The 14,121-nt window shown below is 38.3% G+C and overlaps 2 protein-coding genes across 3 annotated transcripts in view; both read right to left on the bottom strand.

The window, feature by feature from the left end:
- The window catches only part of LOC310990612 (histone acetyltransferase KAT7-like), a 384,780-nt gene that overhangs the window by 182,107 nt on the left and 188,552 nt on the right, over nt 1-14,121 (bottom strand). The gene's annotated exons all lie outside the window — the stretch shown is intronic.
- The window catches only part of kcnc3a (potassium voltage-gated channel, Shaw-related subfamily, member 3a), a gene marked incomplete at both ends in the record, with an annotated part of 71,033 nt that continues 67,759 nt past the window's right edge, over nt 10,848-14,121 (bottom strand). Inside the window, one exon of the mRNA XM_083978067.1 lies at nt 10,848-10,912. Coding sequence (XP_083834193.1) covers nt 10,848-10,912 — 65 coding nt within the window. The remainder of the gene's footprint in view (nt 10,913-14,121) is intronic.

Raw genomic sequence — 14,121 nt, 5'->3', positions numbered from 1 at the left:
GAGACAAAATGGCTAAAACAAGGAACCTATCGCAGGAAGGAAACAGGCCTAAAGATACAGATTCAGTCAGGAAGGGAAGGGTCCAGCTGCCGCCATAGCCAGGAAGTGCAGATGCAGTCTTTCAGCAGTTGGATGCACTCTGCAGAAATACAGACCAACCAACAGCTTGGAAGACAAACCAAGATCTGGGTGTCCAAGGGGTTTCTTCAGCAAGAAATGACACAAGACATTTGGCACAATAAACTTTGAAAATTCCTACCAAACCAACGGTACATGCCACAGTTTTGAAACTTCACCAGAATGTCGCCCCAATACTGCTGAAACTTTTGTCCAATTAAACTCATTACAAATTATGAGGTCCATCATTCTGTTTTTTTCAAAATCTGTAAAATGTATTAAACCTATCTCCTCCCACAATTTTTGCTCAATTGACACCAAACTTACTAGAGAGGATCTTCAGACTGTCCTACAAAAACGACCCACACAGATCTTTGATTTATCAAAAAAATTGAGCCCACAGTGCATGAAAACGTTTGACTGTAAACAGTAGGATGATACTAAACATACACCATCCAATTCTTGCTAAATACATTTTCAATCTTCCTGAAAAAATTCAAGAATATTTTGGAGTCGTGGTTGATGAAGTTTGGCAAATATCAGAATTTTATCTCCAAATCAAAATGAATGAAAAAAAATGAAAATTTGAGAACATTTTGAATTCTGCTCTCATGGGAACAACTGCAGTCAATGTAAGAGTGGTATTTTTAAACATCGGATTTTCTATTATGAAGCAAAACACTTCAGAGTTAAAAACAAATCACCAACATTTCCATGCTGTCAAGATGCAATTTATGTATTATCAGATTTTTGTTTAGATAACTGAATTTCTGACATTTTGACATTTTTTGAAATCTGCCTTGACAACTGCTGCCTGGTCAGTTATTCATTCATAGTCCATTTGTGAGGCCACGCACCAGGTCTCACTTCCAGTCAATTAGCTCAGTGAGTTTGGACCTGGTTCTTGGTCTCAGAGGATGTGGGTTCAAGCCCCAGCAAGGGGGATGATGATTATGACATATTAAAATGCCTGATGTCCGCAACTTGTATCACAAAACAATAGTCCTGATGGTGGCGTTACAGCACACATCTAAATTTCAAAACTTTGAAAAAAAGATCATAACAGATCAACCATATGCCATGGCTTGCTTTGCATCTTTAACTTTAAAATTGCCTAATTTTTTCTATAAAATTGTTATTATTTTTTACAGAGGAACAAAATCTCAATCCTGAAAGTGCTAAATTCACTTCCTGCCTGCAGAGGCCTGCCAGGCACGAGTTACAATTAAGTACATCAAGAATGCAAATTATGAATAAATTATTATTGAAGGTATCTATTAACTCCAGTGCGTACAAACATTTGGCTTTGTGTAAAGGTTAAACTGTTCATCACATTGAATTCTGCCTCTCCCACCCTTCATCTTCTGTTTCAATTTTCAATATGCACCATATTCAGAAATCTAAAATAAAAACAACAAAAAGTCTGTGCGTGCGTGTGTGTGTGTGTGTGTGTTGAAGTGCAGGGAAACCTTAAATGTGTTCAAAGCATATATGTATGGATAAGAAACAAAAAATTGAAAAAAGGCCACAGGACACAGATGGAACATTTTGGCATAAACTTTAATGTTTTTACTAAATTTTGAGGTTTTCTTTTTAAATTGAATTTGTTTGCTTTTTCCCAGTAATTGCGTGTGTGTGTGTGTGTGTACAGTATGTGTGTATGTGTATGTGTATGTGTGTGTGTGTTTTCATCTGTTCTTTATTTATCTATCAATAAAGGAGGAGGGTTGCTCAGGTAAATCAGCATTCACAGTCAAACTTTAAACATTTTAACAATAGAGCTGTTTCTATTTTACAAATGCTGTTGGATTATTGGTTTCACCTTTTTTCTCTTTATTTATTATTATTATCTTTTTTTTTTTTTTTTTTTTTTTTTTACATTTTTCAAAAATAGAAAATGTAAATAATAAACATTCCATTGAAATATATATTGTACAGTTCTTTATTGTCTTTTTTTTCTCTCTCTCCAGTGTAGTGACAATAAAATTATATCCAGCATCAGTTTTTTTAATAGCATAATCCCCATTCATAAATGGAGGGAAGCCTCTCGTCTTTCTGTCGATCAGCTTTCTTTTTTTTCTCCGCTTTTTTTTGTGTGAACATGCCCCCCCACCCCCACCCCCACCCCGCGCCCCTCTCCCCCAAGACTGATGAAATCCAAACACAGTAAATAGTTGTACCTGGACTCATGGCATGATCTATTTTTCTGACAGTCTATATATGAAAAATAAGTGAGAAGGCACAGCGAAATGAACAGATGTCAACAGACAGGTACATCGGAAATGGACCTGAAAAAGAAAGTTTTCCATGCTCTTGTAGAGAGAAGTGACCTAAAATATATCTGCAAGATATATTCTGAAACAGTTACATGGAAAAATGAATCATTCCAGATGATTTAGCGAACAAATACATCCAACCATAAATAGACTCCTGAAAATGAGCCCGTTCTGCCTCTACACAGTGATTACGTCTTTAACTGCTGCTCTGTGATTAGTGTGTATAAAGTATATCAGTGAAAAAAGTCCACCCTTTGCTCAGTAATCTAGCTTCTTTATTGCTATTTATACATCACTGCGGCTGCCATAAATTATAAGCACAGGAAGTAAAATTAATCAGGGGGAAAGATTAAGACAAAAAATAGTTTAGTCTCTTCATAGAAAGGAAGAAGGGATGAATGTTTCCCTTTTTTTCAATGGACGAGAGGCTTCCCTTCCCATGGACATTCAGAATTAAGTTGAAGTCTTCATTTTAAAGTTTCCCACGCATGCATTTAGAATTCTTCTTCAAAAAACAGGATAGAAAAACACAAGAACAAGGGATGCAAATAGAAGCTTCTTCCTCAAAATAACCAAAGGAGGAAAAGGGGAAAAGAGGAAGAGAGGGTGGAGAGAGAGGGGGGAACTGTGTCATCATGGGATGGAGAAGAGAAACTGTGTGAGTTTGGGAGGGTGACAGTGGGCAGAGCTACTCGTCTGCATCTTGTCCTGATATGTTTGGTCGTCACTTGGGTTTTCAAGTAAAAGTTACACTATGGGTTAGCTCAGATGTCTGACTGCTTGCATGGGCGCGGTTTAGCTCAGACTCGCCACATGCCTCCCGTCTTCCATGCTCGTGTACAGACATACTCTAACATACAAACCTATACATGTATTCCAAACCAAAGGCCCTAAAAAGAGCTTATTTCATTATTGCACAATCCCCACTACACTGCAGCGCCATAATAGGCCATTCTGTAACCGTGTAACAATTCTCCTTCTATTATACTTAGACTGATTCTGGACTTACAATATGCATGCAGGACAAGGGGTGTAGTAGGATGGAGCTGATCCAGCTGTGAATATTGGCTGTACCCACTCCTGAAGCATTTCTTTGTCAGGACACTAACTACCTTTGTGGTGACAGCTCATTCTCAGAATGTAACAGAAATCATTTCTACAGGATGATAAAGAATTAAAGATGAAAAACATTTTCTGTCACATTTGTACATGCTTTTGTTGTTCTAAAATCAAGTTGTATTTCTGACAAAAACCATAAGGTGCAGGTCTCTGGACATCCTGGATGAGCCCACCCCTTTAATGCTACATTACCTTTGAGAATATCCCATTTCCCACTCACTTGCTAGGAATTCACAGGACAACTTCATGGGCAAGTACAGTTTTTGCAAATTAAAAAAATGCTGAAATGCTGAAAAGAATTATACCAATGTATACAGCTTCATTTACCTTTGAGTTGAAAAGTAAGCTGCACTGTATACAGGTCAGAGTAGCATTTTAGAGATCCACCTTAAATTGATGCAACGATGAGAATGAAACTAATAGAAACCTAAATCTATTTTGAAAATTGACACTGCAGCATCATAATATGTTCTAACACTCAGATTTTGATACAGTAGATTCCTGAGATAGAACCTGTTTTCCATTAGATTTTTTGGCTGTTTGTGATTATATATTCTCCCAAGAATGATAAAGAATTCCATGAACAATTCACAATAATAAAAAAATAAATAAAATAAATAAATAGAGAAGTAACACAACAAACAATCATTTGAAATCAGCCCTATTCAAACCTTTTTGGCCCCCACAGTGCACATTTTCTGTGCTCAATAACAATGCAAATATGGTAGAAATTACAGTCAGTTCTATAGAAGATCTTTTCCAAATAAAATAAAATAGCCAATGACAACAGTGATAAAAAAAATTTAAACATGTTTGCGATTTTTTTTCCCCTAGCTCCAAGCTTTTACAGTATATCGATTGAAAGAATAAAGGTATTTAGTTCCTTCTCATAATATTTTTTGCCCCTTGCAAATGAGCAAATGCGACTTTAAGGATCTTTTATCCAAATTTTTAGAGGTTGCAGTTCAACACTGGCATTTAACACAAACAAAAAGTTACAATTGATGGGCTTATCTGGTTGGTGAGTTTGGTTCTTGGGCCCCTGTGCCTGTGCCTGTGCCCCAGAGTCCTGTTTAGTCATCCATCCATGCTACACTGTTTCACATAATTTAGCCCAGGTGATCAACCTAGCAAACCAAATACCAATAAATGAATAATCACACACAAGATTCTTCATAAATGCTGGTCTGACATAGTACATCACCTGCCTTTTCTGTTTCTGCCTCTTATTGCAAACTATCTACAAACCAGTTGCCAACGTCTTGTAGATTGGGTGATGAGTTTCCATGCTACAGGTTTATGTTTTCACTAAGTTGAAGTTTTCACTGCACTACAAACTGGCTTATGGCACAGTTGTAATATGTTTGAACCAGCCATATGATTATTTTAAGTGAGGCTACTAGAAATGCAATCAGTCAGCATAACAACATAACTGATGGTTATCAGGCAAGGCCTTTATCACTTTCTCACTCAACAAAAATCTAAATCAAAGCGTCTGTAATGCTACAAAAAATTTTACAAAAATAGATGATCCTTCATGAGGATGAGGGTTATTGGACAAGCTTTTTACTTGGGGTTGTGTATCAAACTGCTGAGTGCAAATCTAAGCTAGTCGATGAAAAGGATGCCATTCTTTATCTTTTCCCCTGAGGAAGTAAACAGACCTGCCTGCATCACATTCTGAGCATCTGAACCTTTGTTTTTTTCTGTCATATTCTGGATCCAGATTCAGATGTGCCCGTCGGATCTCTGAGGGGTGGTGGTGGTAACCTTGGATACGCTCAGTTAAAATACACAGAATGAATGACATCTTGGAGTGTACAGCAGAGTTCAATCGAACAATTAAGTTTGATAGTCATGGGTCCAGATATTGACACAGACATACACAGCTGCCATTAGAGAGAATAGAATGTGGTTCTGTTAATAGGGTTCTGATAAAAGAAGGAGAAGAGGAAGAAGTCGAAGAAGAAGAAGAAGCAGAATAGCAGCCAGGTGAGACATAGAAGTTGCAGTAGCATTAGACAAACTTGTAGTAAGTACAGCATAAGAAATACTTGCAGAAGTTGGGAGGAGTCTTTTTGTACTTTAGAGGGCTGGAGTCCTCTAATATTTCTCAAAGAAAACAAAACAGGGTAAATGTTGCAGCACTTTTCTTCTTAATTATTTATGTTTTATCGTTGAAAGCAAAATTGAGGCTTTTTTTTCTTTTTTTTTCTCTTTTGGTACAACATGAATGTTTTGTTAAACACCATGTTTAAATTCTCCATTTCTAGCCTTGTTTCTCATGGGGGGAGATTGGAATGGCTTAAAGAAGTCATGCAGAATATTCATGCTGGTAAATAATGTCTTTAAAATGCACCTCTAATTTGCAATCATTGGCATTTTTTTTTTTTTATCCCTTGTGTAGTTTCTCAAAGATGTCCTCCCCTCTGTTACTCAACCTGCTACGTTTGAAAAGCCTGTGTGTTTCCACCCCCATTCCCAGAGGTATAGAGTGTATGGTCTGAATCTCCTCCCCCTCCTCCCCCCCACTTTACTCGGAGCAGGAGAAAGCTTCTCCCCATCCATCATGCCTTCTGAGAGTTCACTGGCATGTTGCATTGCTCTTATTAGCAGCCAGATGGGGGTTAAAACAGAATCTTGGATGATGATATGACTTTGCATTGACATTTCTAGGTGGAAAAAAAGAAATCTACAGTCTCTCTCTCTCCCCCCCCCTCTCACGACTTCCTTCTACCCCCTTTTTCTAATCCATCCACTGTGTCTTTATAACTGTCTTTCTTTGGGTTGTTATTGAGTTCATTCATGCCATGCAGATTTGCTGAAGAGGAGCAGCAGCAATGCTGAGATGCAGGAAGGTGGGTGGGCTGGTTGGGAGGGTTGTCAAGGTACCGATTAGACTCAGGAGGGAAAGAGAGAGAGAGAGAGAGATAGATAGAGAGAGAGAAAGAGAGATGATCAATCATGTCTTTCTTTCCAACGACACCTCATTCCTAGCAGATGTTAACCCTATAGCCCAGTTTGAAGTCTATGACTGGAAACGTCCGTCCACGTGTCTTTGGATTAAATTCCATTGGGGGGTGATTTAAAACTTTGAAATCCATGGAGATCTGTGTTGAAAAAGATCAGTTGAAGTCCTAAGATGTCGACCATTCTCACAAGAAGTCCAATGGTTATCAGATAGACAGGATATGGCTAATGTTTCTGATATGTATGAGTAGATTTTCCATCCGCTGGTAAGAGGTCCTGTAGTCCCGCAGCCTCTGCATTCCAACGGCAACACTCGATCAAGACTCTGCTGGAGCCGTTTCAACATTGCCCCATACCTTGCATAGTGCTTTTGAGTGCCAGAATTAGTGGAACATTCACTGGATGGTGCATGCAGCTTCTTCAAATAAAGAGAGTGCTCAGTAAAGGAATTGACACAACTCAGTCACACACAGTTGAAACAGAGGGGTGTCCTCGACGTCGCGTGGTTTCCATGTCTGTCACTCATGGCCCCCTCATGTTGCTGAGCTGAGAGCATCCATGCTGTGGAACATCAGTTCAAAGAGGGTGGACATTATTCTGTCACTCCTATATTCTAATGGCTTATATGTGTGATTCTCAGGTTGCATATGAATGTGTCAAACAGCTGATGATTAATGTTCAGGTCACATTTTTCAGAGGTGGTGAAGATCTCTACATCTCGTCTCGTTTTTTTTTTTTTTTTCTTTCTCTCTGTCTCCCTCGTCTTTTCTACAATGACTTCCATTGGGGGAGGTGGACGAGCAGTGGTAAAGTTTGGTGTTTTTCCTTTTCTCGTAGGGAAGGGGTGGAGGGGTTAGAAACTCAGCACTGAAAGAGAAAAAGGAAAGATCATTTAGTGAATTGAAAAGTCATGACTTTCATTGTGTTGATCTACAGAGTGCATTCAGCATGTAACGCCGGTCAGTTAGATGATGCTGGTGGGTAAATTAATATTTTCTTTTGTTTCTTAGGAATGGTTTCTCCACAGAGTGTTCTAGAGGCAGCCACATCAGCTGTTGGTAAAAGCTTTTATGATGAAATTAATGGGATTGCATTTCAAAATATGATTTTCCTTCATTATTATTAAACAATTACACCCAATAACAGATAACAATAGTAGTATTGACCAATGATATGTATTTTCACTGACAGCTGATGAGGGGCCGGGTTAAACTATCCCGTCAGGAGAATTACATGTTAGTTTAGACATAACAAGCAAAATCATTATTTTACCCATCAGAGAAAAAATAGGTTTCCATTTCCTTTGCTTGAAATGAGGTGATATCTGTCTGGGGTGTGACATAGTATCACATTTGATTGGGCTTCTTTTCCAAGAGCATCAGGAGGGGATCGTATTTGTTTCTTATACACATCTGATGTTACTTACTGTGAAATCAAATTACTTTTTTGTATTGTATTTTGAAAATTATATTTTTGTCTCTGACTTGATCCAAATTTTAAAATGGATCTGACTCACTCTCAATGTTTTATTATGCTCTTTTGTTTTTATTTCAGATTGTATAACACTATCACAACTTGCTGTTACTGAAAAACAATGGTATATTAATACACAGAGTCGACAACAAGTCTATTGTTATAATTGTCTATTATTATGTCATCAACATATTTCATCCCAAAGATGCTGTTGGCAAAGAGGCTGTAAAAATGTCTTTGGTGCTATGAATATGTATAACGTTAGTGGTCATTATAGCCTAACTACAAAACTTTCCAACCCAATCCTATTTGTTTATGTAAAAATGAAAAAGGTTTCTACTGGTCTATGATTTCCAGTGCTGCAGAATGCCACAGGATTACATACTTGCTTGTATTAATGGGAAGCACAGCAAGAAGATATTGTACACCTTGGCAAGGAAATGGTAGACCATTACACACATCGATAAAAGCCAAAACAAAACAAAAAAGGACATTAGTACAAGACTTGTCCAGCCCAGCCAGCATGCAAATACACCAAAAAACGCAACGTAGCTTGTCTATAAAACACACACACACACGCACGCACACATCTGCACACACACACTCACATATACAGACTGCAGAAGTCCCATGGGAGCTGCTCAGTCCTCTGATACAAATAAATGGTAATTGGTTTGTGAATGACAATAAGACCAAAGACTCTGAAGTCAAAGAGAGTGACATCCAAAAAATATTGTTAAGAGGTCAACGTTCAAACCAGAGGACTGCAGCCAACCAGGACTGGGCTGAGATCCAGACTACCAGAAGAAAGTGGAGTAGCTCAGTTGGTATGTGCTGCACATGTACAGACCAGACCTTGGCCAAATACGTTTTTTTTTTCTTTTTTTTGTTTAGATAATTGTTCATCCCACTGTGACGGCCAAAAAAGATTTGATGCATTAGGTCAGGTCAGTTCCAATTCATTTCATTCAGGTACAGTCTGTGTTTGCCCAAAAGCAAAAAAGCAAACAGCAATTCTCCTGTATCTATATGTGGGATAACCTGTAGAAGAGTGTGAAAGCTGTTTGACCCAGGTGTGGTGCACATAAAGGCTACATGAAGAAAAAAAACAAACCGAAAAAGACACTGAGTGCAGCACACGACATGAAGACACAAAACATAAAACAAAATGTAACACTAACACATAAACACACACAGACGAGAAAGACGACACGAGAAGCAAACGGTGCACAGTAACAACAGTGAGATACACATTCTTACATGGAGAAGCGATTTTGCTTCTTTCTGTCTTCCTCCTCCTCCTCATCACCACTTTTCTGTCTTGCCAAACCTTTTCCTTCTCCATCTCCTTTGATGCTGCTTGGCTTGAGAGTCCACTCACAACACATTATTTTATTGCACATTTTTTTTCTCCCCCTCCTGCACATCTACAAGATAGAACCCCAGTCTTTTACAATCATTTTATGTCCATTTCTGGTTCCGTCCACGGTGAAATCCAGTGTTAAAAGTTTTTTTTTCTTTTTTTTCTCTTTTTGGTGTGAAGGTGCTCCAAATTCACTCAGTTCCTTTTGGTTTTGGTTTCTGTGAGAATGTGAGGATTGGAGGAATGGATGGTGTGTTGGGGGACTGATATCTCGCCAAAAGAGGGGAACACTTCTCAAGAAAGTGTTGGATGACACAAGGGATGACATAAAGAAAAGACAGGAAGCAGTTTTGCACAACAAAGAAGCACTTTTGAAGGTGGGATGAGAGCCATAAAACAGATCAAAATGGCAGGCACACGACAGAAAAGAAAACTCAACTTTTTTTTTTCTAGTCTCTCTGTTTCATATCTAATGTACATCTTTGAGGAACAATGGGGCTCAGACGAAAGGATTTAAAAAGAGATACCTGAGTTGTGAATGAATGGAATAGGACAAAAATGGCAACAAGGGGTTTATATGGACTAACAGGAACTCAGACTTCGAGGAGTACCTCTGCAGTGGGTCCTCACTTGTCAGTGCAACTTATTCACCCATTTTATATATATATATTTTTTGGTTTAAACTCTTCGTTCTTTTGAAAAGAAGTCATCGTGGCCAAGTTTGGTTATGTTGGTGCTCCTGTGTCCTTGCATATCAGGATAACGAATAAAATCCATCATGTTCAAATATGGATCACCAACCAGTGCCCCAGATCCTCATCATTAAAAAGGCTTCTAGTTCAACAGTGTGGTTATTTTGATCGCTTACAATTTTCTTTTACATAAAAGTACAAAAAAACAAAAACAAAAAAAAACCCCAAACAAACACATCTTTTGACCAATCAGCAAATCCTGGCCCTGGTTTTTTGCATTCGATGCCAACATTAAAAAAAAAAACTGGATTAAAGCTTCTACGTGTGGTGCGTTCACTGCCACACAGAAGATTAATTCATCTCCCAGTGCCTTTACTGTAGAAAACTGAAAACAGTCACAACAATGTGACAGTATTATGAAGAAACAGTTGTTAAAGATGTCTAATTGGGGCAGCCTGATATACATTTATGGTGGCCCTGTTGAAAACTAGCCCAGTTCATTTGTCAAGGCCCCCCCCCAACAGATCAACCAGGCCTCAGCTCTAATCCTCATCTTTGTTAAAAGTTGCACTGAATTCCAGGATTCTCACATTGCAAAGGTATCCTATGAACCCATTGTGGTTTAATACAGGTGTAGTAAACAGGACAAAAGGGATGGACAGGTAACATGACAGACAATGAAGCAGCTCATCAATGAAATTGATGAAAGGGGATCTCTTGGGAGTCATAGGGTCATCGCTCCTCTCTGGCAGCGGAGCCAAAAACAATGGATGGAAGAAACTGGATTTGTTTTTTTTTTGTTTGTTTGTTCGTTTTTTTTTTTTTCATTTCTTAGCATTAGTTCACAGTTACTACTTCTTTTTGCATATATCTGACAAGCACAAGGCTTTCAGAACAGTTTTCTGTGAAAAGAGAAGCAAAAAAAAAAAAAAGAAAATCATAAGCTACAACTGTTAATATGTATCTCTTATCGTAAGTCTCTCAAGATTGATAAGAAAGCAGCTATACAAGACCTATCAGAAACAGTACCCCTCCCCATCCTGCAAAAATAAACTTTCCCACCCACCCCCACCCTCCCATCCCCATTACAGTACCTAATATGGCCCGTTTCGACCAATAGCATTGTAGCATTTTGGCATGCATAATGACAGCTCATCCCACCTCCTGCATCCAAAGAGGTGAGGATTTTTTGTCCTGCATGCGTTGTTAGTGCATATGTAGGCGTCTAAACACACTCTTAATCCATACACACTCCTAGTAATCTAAATGCTATATACACATTCATTAAACTTGAGACTAAAATTTTTGTCAGACCTCCTCACATTATCAGTCACATCAGTATCCCTTACTGCTTGTGTAGGAAACCCATGCAGATTCATTTACAACACAAACTTTACATATGTACATCATCATGACAAAAGCTGCCAATCAGCAGTGGCCTTAGACACACTCACAACATCGGACACCGGGGGGAAGGGAGAGGAGGATAAGGAGAGGATAACATGGTGAGAAATGATAAGAGAGGTTCAGCAGATGGACTGGAGCGTGTGTTTGTATCCAGATACTGTATGTGTGCCAGTGTGTGTATAGGGGATCCTAAGCCTGAATATGAAACTAACCTGTGGTGAATCCTGGGTCCAGTTTGCTTTTTGGGAGTTAGGTTGGTGTGGATATGTTTGTCTAATAGGATTGGTGGTTTTTTTTTCTTTCCTACTCATGAAACTGACACCTGGTTGGGGCGTGAGGCTAAAAGGAAGCAGGGTCATGTACCATCAATGGAATAGCTTGACATTTTGGGAAGCAAAACATCCTAAAGATGAGGCTAATTTACATGTCAAACACATAAGATATATAATTTTCATCTTGGAGCCTTAATTGTATTGGTGGAGTATTCTAACATTGTATGATTATTTTAATTTAAAATTAATGTTGACATTTTTGATTTCAACAAAAATCAAAAAGTGACAGGAAAGCACTGAGACATTCCTGTGAATTCATATTTTTTTGGAATCCAATCATTTGACAAGATTTACCAAACAAACAATGTATTATACCTAACAAATGTTCTCTGAGTGTTAAAGTGTGTGTTGTCCAAGGACAGTCTCATGCTGCTGAAAGCTCTCTGATACTTATTGGGGGACAAAAGGAGGTAATAATGAGATGTGAGGACAGACCTGAAACTTAACCAATAGACACATACTGTAATTACTTTCTACAGCAATGACAAAGTCTGACATTGTACTGAAACCAAGCACATCAGAAAAATGCTGTTTTAAATAAATAAATAAATAAATAAAAAACATCTATAAAACAAAAGTACAATCTTTGACAAAAAGATAAAACTACTAAAGTGGAATAATTGTTTCTTCTTAAGTTTTTTTTTTTTTTTTTTGAAACAATGTGTTTTTCCTAGTTGACATTTTGTGCATCTTAGTACAGAGGTAGATGGAAATCTGGCCACACACACACACAAACACACACACATACAGGAACATAAAACATAAACATCCGTGACACACAACATGTGTGCCACAAGATACACACACATCTGAACACACAGATAAAACCACCTGCCTGTCTTATTTATCTACATTGCATATTTCTGTTTGTATGCTGTCTCTGTTGTCATGTCCTCGCTCTTCTTCTCGTGTGGTGTTTGTCATCTGTTCCTCTTTTACCAAGGGCTGTCGCTCCAGTAGCCGTTCACGGTACCTCCTACTGACCACCAAAAACAAAAAGGAGATGGACGAGGGGGGTGGGGGGTTGAGGGGGGTCGGGGGGGGAGGAGGGGGGTATAGGTTTCAGGAAGGGGCAAAAAACAGGGAAAGAAAGAGAAGCCAAAAAGGGAGAAAACTAAAAATATTGCCACTGGCTGCTGAGTCACACTGGTGTCAGTGCAAAAAGTAGTAATGCTATTGGCAGCGGTGGCAGTGGTGGTGATGGTGGCAGGATGAACTCTTCTCACTTTCAGGCTGAGCTGCAATGTCTAAAACTTTTTTTTTTTTTCAGATGAAGAGAAAGTTAGTTACCTCATTGTAAAGGAAATCACTGTTTTTGGAAGTGGATGTATTTGCTGTCTTTCCAGGAATAATGTGAGGAGCTAAATACTATAGCCTCATGTCAAGTGTGTCAAGTACAGAGCTGGACTCAGGATATTTAGATATATATATATATATATATATTTTTTAATCTATTCACAATTTATCCATCCCTCTAGCGAAGTGAAGAGATCTGCTGATTCCAATCACTGATTGAGTGTTGCTTATCAATAAATATTGCTTGCCCCAGATTGTCCTTTAGATTTCTTTTTTTACACACTACTAGAAAAAAAACAGCTTTACATATTTATTTTAGAAAGAGCCAGGCTTACTGGCTTTATGTTGTGAGACTAAACACACCCTGAGTCCAACTTTGTGCTTCACATACAGAGATCAGAGCGGCATTTAATCTTCTCCTCTCACTCACTCACTCATGGAAGGACAGGAAATCAAACTTCCTTGGACAGATCTGTTAAAACCATTAGCTGGCAGATGAACACAAGCAGCTCAGCCTTTTTGCTGAGAGCCCAGGTGAGAGTGCATGGTCAGAAGGTGAGGATTGATGGTGCAGAAGATCAGATGAGATCCAACAATTCTGGTTTCCATGACAACATCTACACTGGAATTCTTGGTGAGACTAAAAAAAGGTCATTACTGTATGTGTCAAAGTTGATTATGTATGTTCTCCTATTTTTTCCCCCCCATACTCCTATGGCTACTTTGTCTATTTTATGAAATATGTTTCCTGCACCAGTGTTATGGAATAAATCATGACTTACATGAAGCACATGATTCGACATCACTCAAGTTTCCAGTGATGCACCCGACTTCTAATATTCATTGACATATAGATAGATAGATATACACACATAGATATTAGCCTGATCTATCCCCCAGTTGATAAGTTGATAAATAAAGGCCATATGTGAGAATTCACAGTGCATCTAACCACTTTTCAGATGACTATAGCTATTTGTGGTGTGGTGAGGTAAAATTGTCCACAAATTCATAAACAAAAAGTAAACATTCAAAAGAAAAACAATTTGTTTAATGTAATTTGATATGATTTTTAA

The sequence above is a fragment of the Trachurus trachurus genome (assembly GCF_905171665.1).
Source record: "Trachurus trachurus genome assembly, chromosome: 8".
NCBI classification, from domain to species: Eukaryota; Metazoa; Chordata; class Actinopteri; order Carangiformes; family Carangidae; genus Trachurus; species Trachurus trachurus.
The sequence above is the reverse complement of the archived record's forward strand: the minus strand, read 5'-3'. Positions and strand labels throughout refer to the sequence as shown.